The sequence below is a fragment of the Scomber scombrus genome, chromosome 14, assembly GCF_963691925.1.
Source record: "Scomber scombrus chromosome 14, fScoSco1.1, whole genome shotgun sequence".
In the NCBI taxonomy this organism is placed as follows: Eukaryota; Metazoa; Chordata; class Actinopteri; order Scombriformes; family Scombridae; genus Scomber; species Scomber scombrus.
Genome location: NC_084983.1, coordinates 9,380,974 through 9,405,802, shown reverse-complemented (window position 1 = coordinate 9,405,802; position 24,829 = coordinate 9,380,974). Strand labels below are relative to the sequence as shown.

Below are 24,829 nucleotides of genomic sequence, written 5' to 3'. Positions count from 1 at the left end.
GACTGCTTTGTCATCACACACTTGGATACAGCCATCACAAATACAAACGGATCTTTTGAGCAGGCCATGCAGTTCTTGCTACCTGGCCTGCTGCAGCAACCTACAATCAGACAGTAATGAGATCACATTGTAACTTTGCGTCTGAATAAAAGGGATACTTTCTTCATCAGCCGTGATTCTGGACCAGTTTGAAGGTCACTTGAAAACCAGTTCAACCAGGCTGCTGCTGTCAATGTGTGGCTGAAACTAAATGCCCGGAGCTCTCTGGAACATTAGTTTTTAGGGGCAACAGCACAATTGTTCACAGGGTGCTCAGTTATACAGAAATAAAACAGACATGGATAATTGATAGCCTCTAGCCAATCAGGAGTGTGTATTCCTTTTATCCAAGGTATAAGGCTTAAATAAACCATGAGCCAGAAAACCCATTTACCATCTATCATGTCTCCAGGATGTCAGTATGTCTGGAGCCATATACCGAAGATTTGTTAATCTAATGTGCAGGCTGTCGTCTACTGCTTTTCACAACTCCACATCTCATCAAAATGCACTGTATCAGCCCTTTACACTACACACACACACCAGCCCTCTCTTCCCATCACCCTCCTCAGCAGGAGCAGGGCCTGTTGTCCCCTCATGGCATTGTTACTAACAACACGGAGCTGTACTTTCCATGATATGATTTCTTCAGTCATCTCGCAGCTGAGAATATTACAAAAACAATATGTGACTGTAAACATCCAGTGGGTGGAAACATGCAAGCCTGGGATAAAACTGACCCTGATGAAAGGGATTATAACATTACTACAAAATTCACAGTAGGAATGACTATTTTAAAAGATTAATGAGGCCCACTCTACATAAAAAAGCTACTACTGAGTACATTTAACTGAAAAACAGAATTTCCGATCTGCATTTGAATAGCAAGATTTTTTTGTTATATTATAGGCATGATGTGTGCATGCTTGGCCGATGCCTGCATGCTATACCAGGCATGACTCCTCCATGGCACTGCCTACTGTGGTCGGATATACTGAGGCCCTATAGCTCTTGCGCAAAGCAATGTCAAGTCATCCCAACGGGACTGAACTGAATCTGCATCCAGATGCAAGGGGGAGAGAAAAAAAAGGCAGCGCGCACATCAACCCTGTCTGCTCACGGTGGGGGAACTGAATAAACGCACGGATCACGTCGTGCATTTGGTTTTTGTATTTATCTTGCAGGCCTCCCGACTCACTGTACAAACACGAAATCCTGTGCAGACAGACAGAGCAGGATCCAGCCACATAAATGAAAGCAGATTATTAAATGTGTGCCATTAGGCCAAGGCTGAATTCAGCTGCACACCGCGGTGCTGTGAACTATCCGAGGGGGGCTCCTGACAAAAATGTTTGTCACCTATAGAGAAAGAGGTCACACAAATAACAGGATAAAGCATCACTAACATCTTCATCATTTAGGAATATTCTAGAGAGACAAGGATTGCACTCAAGCAATAATTTCTTAGTCATCTTCACCTCAATTAATCGACCCAGTGGTACAGTGTAAGCGACAAAATGCGCTCAGCTCACTGATGTGATAGGGCGCCTCGCTCGCAGCCAATATTAAGCCTATATGAGGCGGACATAGCGCTGGGGCTTCATGACTCCGCAATTTGACTAGACTGCTTTCTATTGCAGGAAGGGGCTCTGACATAACTGAAATGCACATTACCTCTAAAGTGCGTATTTCTTGTTGTGTGAGGTCGTTGGACGCGGCGCATTTGGTCCGTAGCCCCTGTAAACTGGAGATGGAGATATCAATCATATTCTGGATGAGTTCGCATTGATGTAGTGCGGCCATCGCTGCGCCACCACCACTATCCCTCTCCGGCTGCTCATCACTCTCGACCATCTTCCCACCTTTAGCAGACACACTATCCATTCCTCAGCATTGGGCACGGCTGGAAGGGCTGGAGTCAAACTGTTAAGCTCCAATAAAACATATGCAGCAGTCCAGCAACGCAGCGACCTATTGTGGAAGTTAGCTGACAGCAAATGTCCCCCTGCTCCCAATCTGGGAGAGAGATAGAAAAAAAAGTCAGGATGCAAACTAATTTCTTTCAATCAAAACAAGATGCTCGACGGCAACCCAGCTTGTAAAAGCGGCCCAAAGTCCAGTAATGCGCGACTTGAATTTAGAGTCCGTATAGGCTACCGACGAGAGGCTACTCTCTTCCACCGACAGCTCTGGCAGAGGCTTTCACCGTCTGTCAGCTGTTGGGAACATCATGGGGCGCGGTGCAATCTGGGAAATGAAGTCATATAGGTTACAAAAAACTGCACTCAACCTCAACGCTACATCCTCTCAATTTCCCTCAACCCATGCGCATATAGCTTACTCATGACTGGAAGAAAAGGGAGCTATAGTCATTGTTATATTCGGTTATTACAGTAACTGAATGACATTGGAATATATAGTGCGCAATTCAAAATATCACACAGAAATAACAGAAAAAGCAAGTGTAATTAATAACATTTTATGTTTTCCAGTTAGTGCCATATAGGCCTTTTTCACAGACATTTAAAAAAAAAAAAAAAGCACGTGTAAATAATAAAAATCAATTAACTCTCTTTAGCTGCTTCAGTTTCAGGGTCATGGTATTGTGCATGCTGGCTCGCTAGTCACACCGTCATGGCTTTCTAGGACACTTGAATATAAATGAGCCATCATTAATGCTATAAGTAACACCTGTGTTCGACTGTTGTGAAAAAAGGCCTGTTTTGTATGCTGAACTGGTATGGCTTTCTGGGATCTGTTTAAATGAAACAGAGCCATCATTAATGAATTATCTCTGCCTTTTCCTGTTGTAACAAGTCAAAATGTTCTGAAAAAGGCCAATGTAGTGACATATACAATATACACAGTACTTGTGCCCAGACTTTCAGCTGGTACTGTGTAAACAAGTACTATGAAGTAATGTGATAGGATCTGCATAGGCCTCCAAAATAGTCTTTTTCCTACTCTTGTTCAGGACAATTGTTCAATAGAGTGGAGATGTAAGGTTGGCAATTCCAGAGTAGCTTTGAACCCAAGGAATATTCAGCACTATTCACCTCACTCAAAACACCATGCACTGTCAGTACATACTCTGTGTTGCATAAAGAGCTGCGCAATAAGGCCTATAATAATACTATAAGGATTTAAACCACGTGACTAATAGGCCACACACAGTCAGCATAGAGTGAGCTACATAATAATTTGTACTTTGATATCTTAGTGGTACCTTACCCTTCATCAAATGAGTAGTTAGTTTATGTACTTGATTAAAGGCACAATCTGTGATTAGAGTAAAGCCCTCTTCCCATCCCACCAATCACAATCCACATAGCTGACATTCCGCTTGCATGTAGTCGAGTGTTCATGGACTGCAAATGTAGACTGTGCACTTTCCACTATGATGTGATGTTTGTAAAAAGGGTGCTGAGTACTGGGCCTTCATAGTACATATTTAAGTTTGTTAATCTAACTCTTCAGAAATCTCAATAATTACAAATGAGATGGCCATATTAAAAATGATCACTTAATCCTCCTACTTTATTTCAACACTAAAAGCAAAAAGCCCATGTTTAAAAAATAATGGTTAGTTACAAATCTTGAACCACTGCAACTTCACAATCTTGAAGTACCATTCGTCCTCCTATGAGGACAGTGCATATCATATGTACGGGGGTGGGAGGAGTGTGCTGGTTTCCACAACCATTAAGCAACAGTACACATGGCTCATTGCTGCAATGAGGGTGTGATGTTCCTTCCTTTAATATACCCTGATTATACAATGGGATCGTGAGTCACTTCTCTTGGAGCCTTGTGTTCCTTCTCTCCGTCTCTTTTTCTCTTCTGATTGCAGGGGAGACCACACTGTATATTACACTGCTTAGACATGCACCAGTCTAAATAACAGCCTAGCATCACAGCACGAATGGTTCAGATAGTGCAGAAGCGAAACAACAAACAAAGGAATTGGAAACCTCATTCAGAGTGTTTTGGTGTACCACTGAGTTAATCCAGTAAATTCCTCTAAATTAACACTGAAATTTGACTTTGATTTAACGTAACATTGCAAATTCATCTAATACTGTTGCAGCAATTTAGTGAAATGCACATAAAGCCACATTTCAATCATAAAGTATTTGGATTGTTGGCCCAGTGCTTAGTATAATTTCAGTCCTGCTGTATTAACAGCACAGATTTGATGGTGACATTCCAGCAGAACACCATGCCAATTTCAGCTCTTCTCTGTCTACAAATTCAAGTTATTAAGTGAGTCCACTGGGAACAGTGTCAGCATACAGGGACACTTTCAAAAGAGATATTTATGTAAGTATACTGTATGTCAGAAGTGAACTATGAGTATTTAGCAACATTTGGTTCCTTAATGCTCATAGTTCACTTCTGATTTCTAGTTCACTTTTTCTGCAGGAAAACATGTTAAAAAGTAAAACTTTGCAAATAAAGCTATATATTTATTTAAACACCTTTGATCTGTGTCATTGTCTTATTGCATAGCTGCACCAACATGAATCTTGCAGGGGGCAAGTGAATGTCTTTTGCGATTGCTTAACCACTCACTTGGCTGATGACAAAAAGGTGAAATGTAGCTAATGTGAGCACCACAGAGGTCGTTATCTTTTTACCTCATGTTCAGTGTGTTTCATGAAAGACCTCCAGGATCTCTGATGAAAAACACTTCAGTTCCTCAATGTTTGTTTCTCCTCCCCTCTGAGTTCTCTCTTTGTGCTGGAGTTCTCTCCAAGACTTCATGTGGCTTTTAAATTATACTTGAGGGTTATTGTTCAGAAATAAATGATGTGCATCATGCGGGCAACAAAATACAATGTGGAAGAGAAAAATTAACATGAGCAATGTTCAGATAGGCACTTGACAGCTTGCTGACACAACTCACTGAGCTGAGGATAACATGATCCTTTCCCAGCCTGACGGGCCCTTAAGCCAGTTAAACTGTTGTACTATTGGACAGCCAAGACGCCACACATAGCAAGGAGCTCGTGGCTTCAGATTAAATTAGATTGTGGACAATCTGGCTCCACCTTCTTTGGTGGTGAGGATTTTCAACGACCTAACCCTTCAGGTCTGGATCAGTTAATATTTTCTGATTCATCTCACATCCTCAGTGAAGGAACTCCTGGCCTATAGGCATGAGCAGATACATAAACTCATTGTATCAAAGTTTATAAAATGCAAGCTCTATAGCTCTCATTTTTAAAATGGCTTTAGTATGTTTTGTTTTTAAGACCTTTTTAAAGAACTGAATATAGAGCTATGTCCACTGACTACTTGGTATCATCACATTAATATGAATACAGGAAGTAACACAGAGCAAGCCTCCAGTGAACTCTAGCTGAACTCCCCACCCCATTGAGTACCCAAATGAGTTTTTCCCTTCTTTTTTTGCTTTTAAGGGACAGGGCAGGCTTCTAACCTTTGCTATATTTACTGAATACATACAGCTGGAAAACAAAGGGGACACTAGAGAAAGTAATGGTGGGCTTAAATGCTGCAGCCTTAACTGACTGACTACATGAGATTATATTTTAAAGTAAAAAAAGAAACACAGACATTGCTGGAGATCTTCAAGTGAATGATTGTTCACCCACATGTCTGCTTTTTCTGACCTTTGAGAATGTCAAATACAAAAATGCAACTGTGCAATCCTTCCATGAGGATGTAATATGAAGTAGGATGCACAGGGGATTGTAAATCAACTCGTCTAATGGTGGACAAAAAAGAACCTTGGAACAACTGGTGTTATAATCCTTGTGAGGGGAGCTTGAGCATAGATAAAACTAGAGAAAACTGTAATGGCACACACAGAGAAATGTTTACAGACAGCACCATCTGCTGGACAACTTTGTACTGTAATATAAACTCAGTCTTATATTCAGGCTTCAAGACCTTCTTAACTTTTTATCAGTGGAAATTCAGGAATTTTCTAGATGCCAGCCATGCTTCTCTGTTTGGTTTCAACTCAGTAAGCATGCACTCAGGTTTGTGGTTTGTCCAGTGGGCAAACCTGCAAGCAACTCAGAATTGTGGTATGACTGTTTGTGCCAGATGTGATGGCCCGGGTCATTACAGCGACAGCTGCCCTAAGGGGATTATTACACGCCAAATGTTAAAAATTGACAAATAACAGTATGATTAAGAGACGGAGGAAGTTTTACGGGTGAAAACAGATTGTCACTTGAGTCAGAGCAGAGAAGAATGAGCAGTCTTATTCAATATAAAAGTAAGCCTGAGCACAGTTCAACAGCTGTTCTAACTTCAATGTATGGCCTGTGTTACAATTAGTATCTCAGTCTGAATTGTTATCCCATTCTGACCCTGCATTGGGTTTTTGCTGTGAACTAAACAGCTCCAGTTCTCTTGAAGGAGTTGTTTAATATCTTTCTAATTGTATAAAGCTATTAATGGATTATGACCACTTGCCTATCCTTCCCATTTACAACCCATATGGAAGTCCAATATTACTGACCTATGAGTGACTCACAATAACACCTGTAAAAAAAAATGTATGTAACATAATAGCATTAAAATGCTAGTATCAACTGAATATCCCCACCTTCCTCCCCTTTCATTCGTGTAAGAGACCCCACAGTGGCTGCAAAAGGCTCTGTTTACAGTCAGTGTTTGGTTTGTCCATTCTGGGCTACTGTAGAAACTTGGTGGTGCAACATGACGGACTCTATGGAGGAGGACCCGCTCCTTATATAGATACAAAAGGCTCAATCTAAGGTGATAATACGATAATTAAAACATATTTACAAAAGTTATTTCGGATAGATGCAACTAAATTCTACACACTGCACCTTTAATGTGCCTTTTTACCTTCTATTACCTGTTCATTTAGGGCTACACCATGAGTATGTTTTTCTGCTTGGGTTTTATAAAATGTAAAACCTGAGCACTAAACATGTTTCAGTCTTCCCAGCTATGCGTTAGTTAAAGATCCCCTTAAGACATGTTTTTAGATATATAAAATACAATACTTTGAGTAATTATCTGTGTCTAGTTTTCCCCAAAAAGCATAATAAGTAACACAAAAAGTCTCTGCATTAAAGCAGACCATTCAAAATAACATGTTCTTAAACTGAACTAACTAAAGAAAAGTGACAAAAAGCAGCAGAAAAATATGGACAACATGCTAAAGCTGTGACACTCAGTAAGATTGAACTAGGTAGCTGTAGTAACTTCCTACATAAGACAAATATTTGGAGAATCTACTAAGCTTAAACATGAACATCTGATGGTGGGTACTGTTGGCTGATATATATTTTTTTCTTACAAAATGTGGGTAGTTGTCGTAACTGACTGGCAATTCTAAGTAAAAACCACATGTATGAGCAACATATATGTGGTACTCTTTTCTGTGAACCGGACTGATCCACTGCAAAATCTGAGGAAGAAGAAGAGGTGCTGGATGTCTCACACTCTAAGGTATGCACTAACAAATTTAGTAACTGATCTCATGATCTTTCATGTGATGTCAGCTGTAGCTCTTCATAGACTACTGCAATCCCTTTCATTTCTGATCTAACAGGTGTGAGGGTGTTGCTCCCCTGTTCAATCACAGAGGCGGGCTGTTGAATTACTTTTTAGTGAACATGCTCAATGTTATGTGCTTTTGGAAGCTTCCTGCAGTCTTGGATGTCCATGATTTCCAACAATTCCTCTTGGCCAACACTTTCAAAACCCAGACAAGATTCAAAGGTCAATTGCTTAGACTCTGACACATATTTGAAAATGATCACTCTCTACAAAGCATAAAACAGCTTTCTACAGAAGTACAGGTATGTTTTACATGAAGTTATTTCACATTTTTTAACTTGCAAGGCAGCTGGCATCGCAAGATCACTATGTCACAAGATCAGGCGAGACTGCATCTTGTCAGGATTCACGTTATGTGCTTGTATCCAAACCAATGTTGGTTCGGACCAATCGGTGTAACAAATTCAGCTGCCTTGCGAGGTAAGACGGTGATAGGCGATGATAGATAGTCCATCCAATCGACTGTCAACTCTTATTTGGCTCTGTGTAACAAACCATCAGGCATGCCAGGTTATCTCTTCTTTCCAGCCAATTCTTCAGCCTACATTTTCCCATTATTGTTTACCAAAATCATGATGTAGGTATAGCACTTTTGAAGCCATTTCCCACAGTGTGCCACTCATAAAAGTCATTCCAAAATTCTGTCAGTGCATCCCTCCATCATCAAAACACCTCCATCACCCACAGCCTTCTCAAGCTTTCCATCTGAAAGAATAACTTGAAAGTAAATGTCATCCTCCATGATACTTTCTTCAGAGATCACTTGAATAAAACCTGTCCAAACAATCATATTTCTTCAATCTTTCTCTCTGATTGGCTTGATCCTGCAATATATCAAGGGAAGGAGGCATGGGTTATTCAAAGGATAGCTCATGAGAGAGAGAGGGGCATGCTATCATCAAGACTGGAATCCTCCATCCTAGAGATGCTTTCTCTGTAGAAAGTTACAATGCCACTATCCTCTAAAGCATCCACATGGAGTAATGTTTGTAATGGCAAACTAGTAAATATTGTAAATACTGAGCTGCTTCCAACATAAATGACATCTGAAGTTTTATCTCCACAGTGTCTGTTGCAGAAGTGTCTGGACGGTGGCGATAGATTACCAGGTCTGTCATATGTCTTTTCACCTTCTTGTGCTGCATCACCTTTCTCCTCCTCCAGATTTATGTCACTTTGTCTTTTCTTACAGTTCTCTGACTGTAATACTATACTCTATAATGAATGCTGCTGAAGTTAAATTGATGTCAAAATCAGTCTGTATAATTGCCACCTGGGGGAAAACTAAAATGCTTAGTCTTTTTAATCAAGTTCTGTTTTTTACTAGTCTTTTCTTGTCCCACCACATATTCCCCTTCTCTGAAATGCATCCATTCCAACTCAGTTTCGTTGGAGGGCATTGATGCTCTGTCATGACACATGATAACCTTTGTTTCTTGAGAGCTTTCTTCTTAATCGCTTAAAGATCTTTGACTTGTGACTGCTGGGTTCTTTTTCCTTCCGTCAGCAGTATTTAAACAGCCAGTCGATCACCATATGATGGCAGATACTCTCTTAGTCGGTCATCTGTCTTGAGTTGTATGACACTGGAATCAATCTAAAATGAAGTAATGTTTCATGAATTCTTAGGTCAAGTACATTAAATCATAACAATGAAAAACCTGCATACACAGCACCAGATATTATTTACAGAGCTCAACCAAACTTTGGGTTTTTAATGTTTATGTGTGATTTGTTAAAATCAAGCTGTTGCATTCATTGTACGTCTTCCTCGGGCCGTGACCTTAAGTAATCACTTAGCTCATCCATCTTGTGACAGTTCAAAAAACCTCGAATAAAATCCAAACTTAAATGTGACCATAAATAAATGTAATCTATACAGTTGATTTTTACTAAGTCAATCATTATAATGCACATTTTATCTCATAATTTTGACGTTTATCTCATTTAAATATTTTAATCTCTTTGTTTTTTTTAATCTCATTATTGCCTTTTTATTTCATCATTTCAATTGCCTATCTCAAAATTATCACTTTTTATCTCATAATTGTGACTTACTTATTTTTTTTCTTTTTCTGGCAGAAATGGACTTCTATTCGAACTCCACCCCCTGCTCCTTCCAATGTATTATTGAACCCTTCCTGCTGTACTGCACTACCTGCTATTTCCCGGTGCTCACTCTCACCAATAGAAAAAAGCTCCTAGAAATCACTAACATATCTTTTACAATAGTTGGCCTCCCGACTCTCAACCTGCCACCCCTTATTGACACTGCCACCACTCACAGAGCAATGACTAACCATTCAACTATAGGAATAAGAAGCAAAACACTTATAAAAGGTATTGTGTGCACACCTGCCAAGGCTGGTGTTTGATGTCAAGTGTTCATAAACAGAATAACATTTCTACCACTCACTGCTGGAAATGGTTTTCCAAAAATATACTGTAAATAATATCAACACAATATCTTATGTTTTTGCAGTTTGTGGTGCTTTCTTAATACTGAACATTACTTGATACATAAACACATTTGATAGTTTTCTTTTATTTAGACAACCCAAATAAAAGGCACATAACATTGCGCATGTTTATGTAATAATTTGACAAACATACATTTTAAAAAAATGTAGGAATGTTTGACCTTTCTGCTAATCAGAAAGCCTAACCTCTCATATATACAAAATTACCATTGTTAATGTTCTAATACAAAAGATTTATAAAAAAGGTTATTTTATCTTTCACATCTATTGTAACTACCATATCCTTGGAACTAAAATAGTTTTGTACAAAGATATACATTCAACTGCTTTCACAAGGGTCCTGGAATTTCCAATTCATATTTTTTTTCCTTAAAAATAAAGAGATGTTCAATTCCACAAGAAATGTTCAGTTCATCACATTATTATTATTGTTGTATCAAATTTGGCAAACAGGCTATCATAGTGTATCTACGTAAATGCATAAGAACAAAAAAAAAAAAGCTACACTAATATTTTTTGTTTAAAACAAATTGGGGAAAAAATGACAAACATGCATATTGCATTGTTCAGTATAAACTGAATCAACTCAAAGAGCTGCAACACGGTTGAGATAACATGGCATTCATTAAAAAATAGTTCTGTTCAACAGCTACAGTGTTTGGGCTCATGCAACGTCAATCTTATCCCATTATTTGAATGGTTACAAACTTGCATTTGATCAAACTCAGCCAGTTCTCAGCCACCTACGTATGCAGCCTGAGACTGAACTGGACTTCAAAGGAAATGTAAAAAAAAAAAAGTACAGTATGTATGCCATTGTACAGTAAATTATTACTTCGATGGACGGCTATGTTTAAAATCAATTCTTTGACTTCTTCTCCCTGATGGAAGTCTACTCAGCTCTTAAAACAACAATGCCAAATGATTCAGGGAATCTAAAAAGGAAGATGGAGAAGTCAAGAATTAAGATACATGGTAGATATACTCAATAAAAAAAAAGGAGCTAAGTTCATGAGTAATGGGCTTTTTTGTGTGTTTCCTGAGTGAAGGATCCATAGTATCATCTTGGGGCTATCACAGATAAATGATTTAAAAAAAACCAAAACCAAAAAAAAAACAGTGTACAGAAGAGTCAGACAAAACAAAATCAGTCACCATGATGATGACACGAACAGCCTGAAAAAGCTTCACTACAAAGCCAGGCCTTTTTCCACGTTCAGCCACTAGATGGCCTCAAGTGTAGGCTGCCCAACCGAAACACTCGAGACTCCCAATTTTGATCTTTGATAATACTGCTGTTCACCTGCATGTAGGATATGCTTTCAGTGCAAGACTCATTCCATTCTGCCTTCATGGACAAATGAACACTACCAATAGGCAAAAAAATAAAAATAAAACAAACCTTTGAGATTCCATACAAATAGAAAACAAGTACAAGTACAAATATTCCATAGTCGAGAGGACAGTGTCGACTTGAATGACAAAAGCAGAAAAATTAAAAATGCTGACATGAAAATACATTACTATGTCAACTGTACAAGTTAGTCACTGTACCTCAAGAGCATACCTACTATCTGAGAAGATAAAGAAAAGCTATAGCACTGTGAAAAATATTCTTCAATGCAAATGGAAGCTGCTGTCCCTTTAACTAGACTCATTTCCTATAACATTAAATAGTGATTAGCAGGCTATAGTTTAAAAAAAATAAAATAAAAACCAACAAAGTACAAAGTAACACCCAGAGGCTTTGGGAGGAAAAACGTGTAAAACATCGAAAAGAGCAATTTATACTTATTGCTTCAGTCTATTTCTCATCTCCCGTTTACAAAAGCACGTGTGGGGTTTTCCAAGGGGGAGTCCCTCAAGGGTGCTCGAGGAATCGTCTCCTCTCATTTGTCATGATACAAATCACAGTTTCATCATTCTAACTGACTACGCTAAGTCTTACGGTTGTCCTGATTTCAAGGTAACTCCTACTCGATATCTACTCAACTGTTCTGCATCTCGTGTCAGTCACTTAACATTAGGCGGGACGCAGCTGTGACTTGGCGGCGAGGGGGTTGGGAGCTCCTACCAAGCCGCACAGCTCGTGTAAATACAGTATTCACTTCGAGGTTTGGTGAAGTAAACAGAGTTCGGGGGATAGAAAGAGCTGGGCTCGAGGTGCAAATAATAGAAGACCGGAGTCGCTTGTTTCACTTCATTTTCCCTTTCTTTCTGGCCAGTTCGATGCTCTCTCTCTTTCTCTCTCTGTCTCTTCTTTTACCAGGGTGGGGAAGAAGGCAAGACCTGGGACAGAAAAGGCATGCTATCCACTGGCCTCATGGCGATGTTGAGTGGACCGGCTATATTCATAGACATGGGGGTGGTTATTGCGACTGGGTGGGCGATATTCATGTGCGCCGTGGTGGGGATGTTGACAGAGGAGATGTTGATGGGCCCAGTGATGGTGACAGGGTGCTGGAGGCTGACCGGAGACGTGATGTTGACCGTGTTGGTGCTAATGTTCATTTGTGTGGCTATGGTGACGGCGTTGTTGGAGTGGATCCGGTTCATCGCCGTGGTGATGGGGGCCGAGATGGTCACAGGTGTAACCGAGGCAGAATGGCAAACTTCATTACCTTAAGGGAGAAAAGAAAATGAGGAAAAGAAAAAAACACAAGGAAGAGGATTCAGTTTTTTTGTTCTGCAGCAGCTCAAATTAGTTGTGCATTGGTAGGAGATGAAAAGATGTTGACAGCTACTGAAATGAGGCAGAGCTTTTTAAGCGTATGTTTTCAAGTCAAGAAGTCTGCATTTTGTAAAATAAATAAAGAGAGAGAGAGAGAGAGAGAGAGAGAGAGAGAGAGAGAGAGAGAGAGAGAGAGAGAGAGAGAGAGAGAGAGAGAGAGAAAAAAACATGCTGACAAGGCTGTAAAAGCTAGGGAAGATCAGGGAGCACACACGAGATGTATGAATACAGATTTGTAACTGCACACTTGTGATGTTAGGGGTGTCTTTTATGATGGATGTACATTACCTTTGTTACAGGAGTTAAAGTTGGTCTGTCCGTGAGTCTTCAAATGGCTGGTGATGTAAGCCGCGCTGAGCATTTTCCCACAGATGCTACAGGTGACTTTGCCTTCATGCCTGATCATGTGGGAACGGAGTCTGTCTTTGGTGGCAAAAGCAGAGGTACAGGCCTGTACACAGGGTCAAAGGTCAGTGGGGCACAACATCAACGATCTTACAATACTGATCATAATCATAACAATTAGATGGAGACTGATGACGAGGCTTACCGTTACTTGACATTTAAACGGTCTTTCTGAGGAATGCACATGCTTCACATGACAGCTCAAGTGGTCCGGCCTAGAGAAAGAAAAACAACGTTTAGTCTTTGGATGGTGATGCGGTGAGCTCTGGGAGGTTTGAGGTGAGTCATGCAGCTTAGTGTTTTAATTCCATACTCTCATTATGTAAATGTGAAGCCCAGACTGTCTGTCTTTACCTGGCCTCACTTTTAGCAAAACTCAGAAAAGAGCAAGTAAAGAGTGACACCTGTTGGTTAATTGTGCCAATTTTGAAAATTTGTTCATATTAAATTAGGTGGCAATTTGAAGTGTATGTTTTCTGCTACAGAGTCTAATTATCGTGATAAACATGCAGGTAATTTCAATTAAAGTCATCTATTTCTGATACATGTTCAAATGTCATGTTATTTACAATAGTTTTACTGTACTTGTTATTTAATAATAGTAGGAAAATAGTAAAATATTTGACTAAAAATAACTAAGATAATAATATATGTAGGTCGTACAATCATTTATATATTGACAATGGAGCACATAAAGCTTATATGTAAAGCCTAATGTAGAAGCACACATTACTAGGGCAGTGTTTTTGTGTAAGCATACTGATGTGGTCTAGTAGCTTTGATAATGAGGGGATGGGCACTTAAAAAAAAAAATCCCTAAAACTTCAGTCAACGGCAATTAATTCTCCCTGATCAATCGTGCGTGAATTAGTTTGACCTACTTTCAAAAACGCACCACACTGGGACGGTACATTTTTTAAAAACTTTTTGCACTTGTTTTCCCTGGGTGACGATTTAGCATTACGGTACACAACTGCTCATTTTCATTCATTCTTGACATTACTTACAGAAACCTGAAAAAGAATGTAAAGAGAATTACCAGTTTCCTGCTTAAAACAATGAATTTGCACAACATATCTTGTGGAGGATTAGGAGACTATGTAGGCCACAAAGTTAATTCAGCTTCATTTGTGCCAAAGGGAGATTGAATGATTGTATTACAACAAACTGTGAGAAAGTGTGAAATACATAAAAAATATATGGAGCAATCTTTGACCAATGTTTTCTATATTACTCATTTTCTCACTGAACTAAAACACTTGTCTAGTTTTTGAACCATTTCTTTTTTTTTAACATAAATTTGAACAACACATACAAAAGGTCAATAGTTCAAAAGCATCTTTGCAATCTGCCATGAAGCTATTGAAACTGAAAAGTGAAACTAAAAACAAACGCAGTATTTATCTACTTTATGATTTCCAGAGAATTCAGCGTATCACTAGTTGATAGAAAACAGCTCTTCACCTCTTGACCTTTCCAGTGAAACTCCAACATTCACAAATTCTACTTGGCACTGATACCCTCTGTCAGCTTGTTAGTTCTAGTGAAGCTGTGAGCTGAATCATGTTACAAGTGCCATAATGGAGTGAGTAAGGGCTACAGCGTTGGCAGCTGCTCCCAAACCGGAAAGTTTTGTGCTGCTGGATTTCTTTCTTTTTTTTCATACAAATGAGGGAGTCAAGTGGAATCTTCTCAGTGGTGCCATGAACCGGAATCTGTTTTTTTTTCTTTCTTTTTTTGTCTCGCTGATGAGGAGAGCAGACTCCAGACAGTGCCTGCCTACAGATCTGGCTGAGTGGCAGTGACTCAGTGCCCTGTTATTCAGTCTCTATTCTCACTTTCCAGTATGCTGATGAATCCCTACCACACGTCACCGTGTTGGAGGCATGCCCGAAACTGCCCAACGCAGCGCGGTGCTAATGTTACAGCTTGGCCAGGGTACACTGCTGATGTTTTTGTTGAAGTCGTGTTGCAGCACAAAACTCTTCTGGTCTTATCAATATGCTTTACTCACGCCATGCTGATTTACATAAAAGAAAGATTAAATAGATTAACTCATTAAAATACAGTGGAATAGTTTTTTTGTGTTGTTTGAGGCCACCATGAGACCTTCTTAAACTAAAATATTTATTCACTTCATAGTAAATGTGTTGACCTGAACATTACCCCATGGTTCACTGAATTCCCAGGGGAACGAGACGCTGTGACAAGCTGGCGGGAACCGCGAAGTGACAAGTGACGCCTCCCCCCTCCTTTGATACTCTACTACCACTGGTGCTCTCCCATGTGCGACTGTTTTAACATGTGGTTGAAATGGCGTGGGGGGGGGGGGGGGGGGGGGGGGAGCCAATGCAATCTAAACTGCTTAGCACAACTATAAATATGAAAACACAGCCACTGGGTTGCTACATGGACAGTAGACGGCCATGAGTAACCCAAACACCACAGGCTGAATCATTCACACACAAATCAAGGGCTGCTGTACAAGCAGTATGGTAGCAGCTCTGTGTACTTTTGGGAAAGTGGAAAAAAATGTACCACCTGGGAATTGCATTCTTTGTATTCAATTCCAATAAACTATCTAATGAATAACTGCATTCATAGAAGGTGGTCTTTTTAAAATAAATATAAATGTTACACTATGATCTAACAACAAGCCCTTTCTTTTACCTGAAACACATCTAGGAAACATTTTTTGGGCTGATGAGTAAATAGTCAAAATGTATGTTTGTGAGTGTAGTTTGTTTGTTTGTGTAATTTGTAAAAATTAGGTGGTGATGTTTTTTTGGAAATTCCACACAGACAAGTCCAGACTTTTCTTTGACCCTGGAATGCAACCATCAGAGGGTGAAATTACTTTCTGTTTCCACTCCCATAAGGATAAATTAGATCTCAGAAGCATACTTCCTGTTTACAATAGCCTCGTTACTTGTTGCTGCTTGTTGATTAAAAGGCATATGAATAATCTAGTACAGTTGTAAAAACAACTTTTTTTTTTTTTTTTTGCATTCGTCCCCATTTTCTCACCAATTTAGTATTTGTTATTGCCACAGTGTGCAGTCCCTGTTGCTGCTGATCCTATTACTCACCAAACACCTCCTCAGATACACATAGAGACAGGTTTCAGACAAGTTTCACTGGGTTAGTAAAGGCCTAGAGGAGTGCAATGATTAGGACATGAAAGCCAGCTGGCCTATCCCATGAAACAGGTTCGCTGAATTATTGCAGTGACTAAAACCTTAAACAATTACTTCACTTTGATTCTGAATGTTTGAAGGGGCCTCAGTATTTTATAGTGAAGTTACCTAGAGACTAATAGAACTGATAGTTAAAGAAAGTCAGCCAGGTAAATTCAGGCTTGCAAGTGTTGATTAGTTGATCAGCTGATTGGGAAAATCAATAGGCCACAGTTGAATCAAGAAAAGAATCAGTTAACTAATCAATAAAGAAAGAATAGTTAGTTTCAGCCCTACAGCTTTTTTTTCCACCATTGTACCTCTGGTCTGAGAGGGAACACAACAACAAATTCCACCACCTCAAGAGCTATATCAGGAATATACAAAGACATTTGAAACGGGTAATGTTATCTCCCTGTGAAATCTGTTGCCAGCCCTTAACAACCATCCACTGCTCAGGGTTTGACAGTCTGACTCTGTATGGCAGGTCTTTCTGGCAGTGTACAGAAATAATAACTGTACATGACAGATACTTACGAGAATTCACCTTTTCCCCACATTTTGTACTGATAGTTAAAGACAGCTACAGAACGGTGGGAAAAATAGGTTTATATCTTTAAAAAAGTACCTCCTATTTCACTTGAGCATCACATACAATATCATGAAGGTGTTTGACTGTAAATGGGATCGTTAAAAATGTTAACCTTACCTGGAAAAGCCTTTCCCACACACGGAACACACGTAGGGCTTGTGGACTCCTCCGTCGTGAGAGCGAACGTGGTAGGTCATTCGGTCCTTCCTTTTAAAGCGTTGCTGGCAGATGGGGCACTCGAAAGGCTTTTCATCTGAATGGGAGAGCTTGTGGCGATTCAGATGGTAGACATCACGAAAGGCCTTGCCACACATCTCGCACCCGTGGTTTTTCTTGACAGGTTTGGCAGGTTTCTTGGCGACGTTTTGCTGCGGCATACTGCCCATTGGGGATGATGACATGATACTTGAGGAAACGGAGGTGGTTGCGGTGGAGAGGATGCCTGCTACTGTGGAAATGTAGGAAGGGTGGCCGTTGTTGTCTCGCGGCATGGTCGAAATCATGGGGACCATGGTGGGGGCTGTCTGGGCGGTCTTCTTTGGCCGTGACACCATCTTGATACCGGTGTGGCTGGACTCATGGCGTCGCAGGTGGTAGCTGTCACGGAAGGCTTTGTTGCAGTAGCCACAGACGAAAGGCGTTTTGCCTTTGTGTTCCTTCTTTATCACAGGCATTGGCATCCGTGCGCCTCCTCCACTGGCCACATTGTCCTTGAGGAGATCCAAAGCACTGGAAGGGGGCTTCTGATCTAGATGGATGGGAAGGATAGGCTTCTGGTCAATTTGATCAGATCCTGCGTTAAGAAGTGGCAGCAGGCTGTTCTGGGCCACCTGGTGCTGGTGGTGGAGGGCTTCATTGGCCTGCTGATAAAACAAACATACAAACAGAGATTAATTCCAGACACTTAAACATTGATTGATTAGTTAACTACAACAGATAATAATAACAAAAGGTGAACATTTATTGAAACAAAACATTATGCAAAATTACCATCTCTTCTACAAAGAAATCAAATATTCACATCAATACTGTAGTTTGAAAAGAACATGAGAGGTGAGGAGCTATTTTTGTGCGGTGCCAATGTTCTTGCAATGCATTTAATACTCGACAAGTTTGTGAGACAAATCACCCATGAAAGCATTGGCGAGGCAACCGTAAACACGGGTTCAAATACTTCTTCAGTGGAGTCGTGATTGGTTCGCTCGCTCCATGTGAAAGCATCTTACGTCAGATGGATGTAACCCATTACGTGGTTATCCTTGCAATGTTACCGATTTCATTCACAACTCAGCTGTACCAACATGTTCCTGGAAATGTCACTAGATCTTGAGGTGGGAAGTTGGCAGTACAGATTTCCCTGAATATCGATCCCTCCTCCCATTCACACATGACCTAATGCAGGAAATGTTCCCGAACATTTCAGCTGTAGACTGCATGTGCGAAAGGGGCTTAAAATGGTACAGAATGCATAATGGGTACCAGATCTGTCATGAGTGAGGTTGATGCAGCGTGACATTAATGCAAAAGAATCCAAATATACTGGATGAAAAATGATCCCATCATTTTGGTGCTGATTCATCATGTGACTGCAAAGCAGGCATACCAAATTAGAGGCATAGCAGAGTCTGGCTGAACTGCCAAGAAGGCTCTGAACAGCTGAGCCTGTTCATGAGCTCCGTAGCAGAGAGCTACAGAGCTCAGGAGATATGGAGAAGTGGAAGTAAGTAAGTTGTGGGTCAGTAAAAAGTAGTGAGGTGCTCATATGCACAACAGATAAATAGAGGTCACTAAACTAGACAAAACAACATGGATTAAAGTGGCACAGCAGCTTACTGGGCTTGTGGCCTCTCCCACAGTGTAGTCTTGGAGTTTTGTAAGTGCAAACCAATGCTGACTAGTGCCACAACACAAATAAGGTGAAATGGCTGGGTGCAATCAGTGTTACCAGCAATCAGTTGCTAAGTTGGGTTTGACCAATTTAAGTAATTAAACCTCTGGACTGAGGTGGTCAGACATTATTTGCATCAGATGTGACACAGTACAAGATCAATTTTTCCCATAGACTCTGCTAAAATAATCAGGCAGCTCCAAATAAAAAATGATTCAGGGCATTTTGTTTGGGAATGTTTTGCACGGACGACGAAGGATAATAACTGGAAAAGGTTTGTCCCTTCCAAAAGAAATTTAAAGCAGTCATCAAATTGTTTTATTTTAAAGCTGAGTTTGGAGGAAATGTGTCACAGGGATGAAAAACTGCTGAAAACCATGCAGCAGACAATAGTTTTTGCAATGCTGACATAGGGACCTACATTCATCAAAAATGAACACAAGCAGACACAGAATTGCAAACCCACCATCGGCAGGGATGGATGTTAATGGTAATTCACTTCTTTTAATTCAGATTCCTCTGTGATTGAGGCTACACTTGTATTAAAAAAAACTATTTAGTGCTTCTGTTAAAGCTGCTGGAGTTAGCTCTGCTGTCATCTCTCTGCTAAACCCAGCTTTATTTTCACTTCACCTAAAACATGAAAAATTGTATTGCAGTTAATTCTCTTCTTTCAGTAAAACGGACACAGTCAAGACGACTGTGTTGTCAACCACCAGCAAGAAAGGCCAAGGTGAAATGCTTGACCTTTCCCTTTGAGGTTCAATCATCCATCGAAGAAGGCCAGCCAAGAAAAGGAGTCGCGAAAGACGAGGCAGGGGATGGAAAAGAAAAATGAACTGCACAATGTCCTCCTTATGTCATCTAGCCTATTGTGAAAGACACAAATCTGAGCAGTGATGCACTCGGGCCTCAGCAGGGGAGCTTTGTATGCTCATCTTCATTGATTTGGCTCATCTATTCATGAGACAGGGACATTGTTTATCCACACCCCACTCGGCTAAACTAGCCGTCATTCCCTCATACGCAATGGGACCTGGGAACTCACAGAGAATGCCACCGAGCCCACCCATCCATTTGTCTAAGCACCTGCTCACACTTGCCACCTTCCAGGATTAGTCATCATCATGCCAATGCTAGCCCATCCGCTGGCACACCAGGGGAGGGTGTGTGTGTGTGTGTGTGTGTGTGTGTGTGTGTGTGGGGGGGGTTACAAGCCCGGGAACCCTCTTTGTGAGGCTTGTGAACAGCAGACGTAGCCGCTGCAGACAGCCTGGCCCCTATACAGAGGTGCAGGGCCTGTAAGCTGCTGTGCCTTCATGCAGCTCTGACCATTTTGACACAAATGCGCTCTGACAACTGGGGCTGCTCCCTCATAAATAACATCAAAATGGAGGGAGTGTCCTGATGGCTCCACGGGCTACTGTTAGACTTGAATTGATCTCATGGTTTCAGTCACATTATGCACTGTCTCTCCTCAATCTTTTGTGTCACACTCTACAGCTGCTTGCTGTCACCCCAATTTTATTGTTTTTTTGTTTGTTTGTTTTTTACAAAGCAAACAAAAACTATTAATTGATAGTGATGGAGGAATATGGAGAGATCATACTGCAGAAAACAAAACTTTTCTCATGAATGTACGTCTTCTTTTTCCCTAACGTTATCATTTTTTTTTTTTTTTTTTAAAGCTGTTGTTCGATTGTTCACACGTTCTGAAATTCTTGGCTGTTGGTCAGTTTGCTGAGTTGACACAGCACAACACATTACTTTTGTAATGTTTGCAATACTTCAGGATTTTTTTCATAGCCTGCAAAGCTATGTGAATTCTGCAGGGATCTAATGGCTTGTTTGTTAATGCTATAAGTTGCAAAGGAGGGATCGTTCGGTCTTGCTAGGCGTGAGCAACTTGTTTTTAAATATGAATTCCTTCACCTGGCCTTGGATTGCATCATGTGAAAGGATGATAGTCATTTCTGAAGCTACTCACCATGTCACCCCCACCCTCCCCAAAAAACATGAAATCAATGAGCCAGAACCTCAAAAGTGAGAGGGATCGAATACAATCTCCCACAGCAAACATTTCTGTCAGGGACAGGGAATAGATACAAACAGCTGAGATGTACCTCTGCTTAAAATCTATGAAACATTTTAATTTGGGAGCACAAACAACTCTCTTGATGCGAGGAAATAGCAAACACTTTTTGACTGCTTTGCTTAATTCAGTTGTATTATTTGTAGGTTTAGAGCGTGGGCAGAAAGCAATAAAACTCACTTTAGATCCTGCAATAATCAGAATGACGGGGCAGTAATGAAAAACTGGATACTGCAACTTAAAATCAGTCACGTTGAGCAAGCGGAGACCTTTTTAACTGTTACCTAAAATGTTCACCTTTTGTCTGCATTAGGACTGCAGTTACACTCACAGACATACATAGTGATAAGAACACCTGGTCTTTGTTTGGACGTTTAAGTCACCCATAATATGAATCTGTGCTATGCAGTGATATTAACTGTTATTTCACTGTTATCATCTTGTGTGAATCCAAAGGCAGTTTAAGTAAAATCTTAAAAAGTTGATTGTTAAAAACTTGTACCTAGAAAGATATGAAAAAATATGTCTTACTGATGCAATTTACTATTTCACAAGGAGTGTACTTACATTTCCTCTGTCTATCTTTCATGTATTTTAATTGTATTACTTACTGTACTACTTATTAAACTGCCTTGTTTAACTGTTTACTACCGCCCTGGCAAAATCAAATGCTCACGTTAAAAGCTACATCATTTACATATTTATATAAACAGTGAATTAAATTACTGTGTCTGAGAGAGAGAAAAAAGTTTGCTTGTTGTGACAAACCTGCTTCATACAAAACAAGTTGTACCTACTCAACAGTGTACAGAAAGAGTTGAAGACTAGTTGGTGAGCAAAGTGAAAAACTAGGGAGCAAAGACTAAGATTTGTTTATAGGGGGTTGGTAGAGAACAAACCAAAGATGCAATATTGAGTTAATATTATTTAGTATTAGAGTCAATATTGGATTTGCATTCATCATGTGGTCAAAGACATGTCTGCTGGATGTGTAAATAGGCAACTGTGTGCTAACATGTTACCTCTATAAGATTTAGATGAGTTGGCTATGAATCAGTCAGCTTGACTTAAATTGGTTCTGAAAAAAACTGATTAATTACATTTTCTGATATTAAATGAATCATCACTTCGATGTAAGTGTGAATATCTAAATGTAATTGTGTGTAAAAACGATCATCAACAAATCAAGCCTGGCTTCCAAATTCAAGCGACATCACAAACAGCTGTTTTTAAAGTACGCCTTTCAGTTCAAGAGAAACAGATGAGTCAGTCTTTGACAAGTATCATTTTTGGTTTAGTGTGGCCACCTGTTGAACTTCATTTTCTTCAACAACTTGTGAATTTGTCAAAGTACTTGGAATGAATGGATATCTAACAATTCTCGTGTATTATTTTGTTATCATAATACAGTGCTTTTCTTGAGTGGCTATCACAGTTTCCAGACAAAGCCAGAATGGCAGTTTCAGGCACAGTGGGGTTAAGTTATGACTTTTTGTGGCTCTCGCTTTTGGGCTCTCTTAACCATGGTCCTTCCTGTCACTTTTTGCACTACTGGTGTATCACTGCACATGCTGAACTGGTGTTTGCAACATGATTCAACAGGGATCATACTGCTTGAAAATGCTGGATTTGAGTTATACTGCAATTTTGCCAAAAAAAAAGAAAAGAAAGAAAAAAGTGAGGATACAGCTGTACTTATGGCAATACCCCAGCTAATTTACACAATATGGATAATTGAAAACTCTTGAATAATATATAAGAGTATAGTGATAATGTGTGTCAATGTAATACCTATAGGTAATAGGTAACAGCTTTAAGAAGCATTAAAACTAAAAATGGCGCCAAGCATGTGGCAGTTGAAGTAAAGCTCTCCTTACATAAAGTGCCTTCATAAGTGCACACAGATTTACACAAGATTGACAAAGTAACAGTGTGAGGTACATAACACATGCAGGGCTTCTGGCTTGATGCCAGACAGTGCACAACAAACCACACTGTCCATCTGCCTTTTTCATCAGGGAGGAACGGTGCGCACAGCAAAATGTTACAAATGCCACAATCAAGGTGACATACGCCAAAGCCTGTGATACATAACACAACTTTTATAACAGTGCTCAATTCATATTCCTCCCAACTTTTGCTGCCACATAAGAAAGTTGGATAATTCATGTTACACTAATAAGAAACAATAAAGTTCTCTCATTTGTTTGTTAGTTTAAACTTCCCTGTAGCAGTTCTACTTTATTATTAACCTGTTTACTTGATTACTTTATTAATACAGTAGATGGCAATTGATGCGAGTAAACATGTTTGTCACAAAATATTAATTCAATTTTATTTGCTGACATTTGCAATGAAGTCAAAGATTACAAAGTCACTCATGAGGCTGCAGAAAAAAAATTATAAACTTGTTCAACGGCCAGCAACTCTCAAACATTTGTTGATCTTTTTCTATTAACGGGAATGTTTTTCTGAATGAAAGTGAACTGTTGCAAAGTTCACTGAAGCAGTTTTTTTAATGATGAGTTCCTCACAATGACTAAAATATATTTGGGCATAAATTCAAGGATAATACATAGAAAATCCCTCCCAAAGACTTTGGATTATACTTGGGATAGACAGCAAAATAGCATTATAATTGGATTAAGGAGTTCTATTTTGATTAAAAACTGCATTAAAAAAAATCAAACGACCAAATCTGCACAACACATTAAATCACTCGGGAAAAAAACAGCCTCCCCATAAAGACTCGGGGTGTTACATTTTTCATGTGCACACCAGGCTGAATTCTTTTAGGCTAAGTAAGGCCAGGAGAAGAAAACATTTCATTCATTTCATTGAACAAAAGCATCCCATATTAGCACCCAATGAAAACCATTAAACCGTGACGGATATCACTCTCAACAGCAGCACTCACTTTTCAGGCTGGAAATGAATTTGTGCATCGCGTCATGTCGTCGCTAATTTCAAATGTGCCTTTTCTTCGTTGCTAGTGTTAGCTGATGTTGTGTGCATAGTTTGAATTCCTTTCCACGGCGGTCACTGGGATTAAATAGCCAGTTAATAAACATGAGAGCCATAGCGCTTCGTTATCAAGTCATGTAACGTTAGTTTTGCAAGGTCATACCGACAGCCTCGCCCAAATGAAGCTAAATTAGTCGGCGGTAGTGATGAAGGCAGACTAAACACCGTTAGCTAACTTGGCTAGTTATTGTCGAACCGGCTGAGGCGAGCGGAAAGTTCACCGCCGTTAGGTTATCAGCTACTGAGATTTACCAAACGCACACTTATCCAATGTTGACTAAAATTACCCACTTTAAAACCATATTTATGTGTCGCATTATCCCCGTTAGAATGATAAGCTTCGCTGGCGTTACATCTCATTATCCGACGGCGTCTGATCAAAGGGGGGGAAAACAGGTCTGTCTCGATTGTAACGGTGCAGCGGCGTCTCCAGCCTTTACTTCAAATCATCCCGCATGTTTTGCTGGCTTCGATTTGGCAAATTAACTTACGAAGAATCACAAACCCCTTCATATTTATCCAGTACAGATCACCTAAGTAGCTGTACCACAAGGAAAACAAGCCACGTTTTTCAAACACTCGTTGAGGAGAATTGATTTTTTTTGTTCTAGCGTCATTCCCAAAGCCTCACAGCTGGAAGCCTGGATTGATATATACCATTGTTTTTGCTTGGCTACTTTATCTTGGCGTAACTCGTTTAAAAAAACTGGTTTTACCGCAAACATATTTCAAGCTCGCGTTTTTTAGAGGTTGTTTCACGAGCTACCCCAGTTTCCCTCCTAAACAGTCAACTTACTTGAAAAAGAAACGTACTCCAGCTCGGCTCCATTTCC

General features: G+C 39.9%; 1 protein-coding gene across 1 annotated transcript; it reads right to left on the bottom strand.

The window, feature by feature from the left end:
- Window positions 1-10,137: 10,137 nt before the first annotated feature.
- On the bottom strand, window positions 10,138-24,829 carry LOC133993947 (vascular endothelial zinc finger 1-like). The gene is made up of 5 exons (XM_062433089.1): window positions 24,793-24,829; window positions 17,110-17,855; window positions 13,370-13,439; window positions 13,108-13,270; window positions 10,138-12,709 (listed from the first exon to the last, which is right to left on the bottom strand). The coding sequence occupies exons 1-5, from the start codon at window positions 24,823-24,825 to the stop codon at window positions 12,351-12,353; spliced, it is 1,371 nt and encodes a 456-aa protein (XP_062289073.1). The 5' UTR covers window positions 24,826-24,829; the 3' UTR covers window positions 10,138-12,350.

Bases quoted from the DNA above. Each gene is read 5' to 3' on its own strand.
- LOC133993947 (XM_062433089.1), bottom strand. From the start codon at position 24,825: ATGGAGCCGAGCTGGAGTACGTTTCTTTTTCAA. The intron at 17,856-24,792 runs GTAAGTTGACTG...TTGTTTTATCAG, and splicing joins GGAGTACGTTTCTTTTTCAA to CAGGCCAATGAAGCCCTCCA. The intron at 13,271-13,369 runs GTAAGCCTCGTC...CCCTGTGTACAG, and splicing joins CGTTTAAATGTCAAGTAACG to GCCTGTACCTCTGCTTTTGC.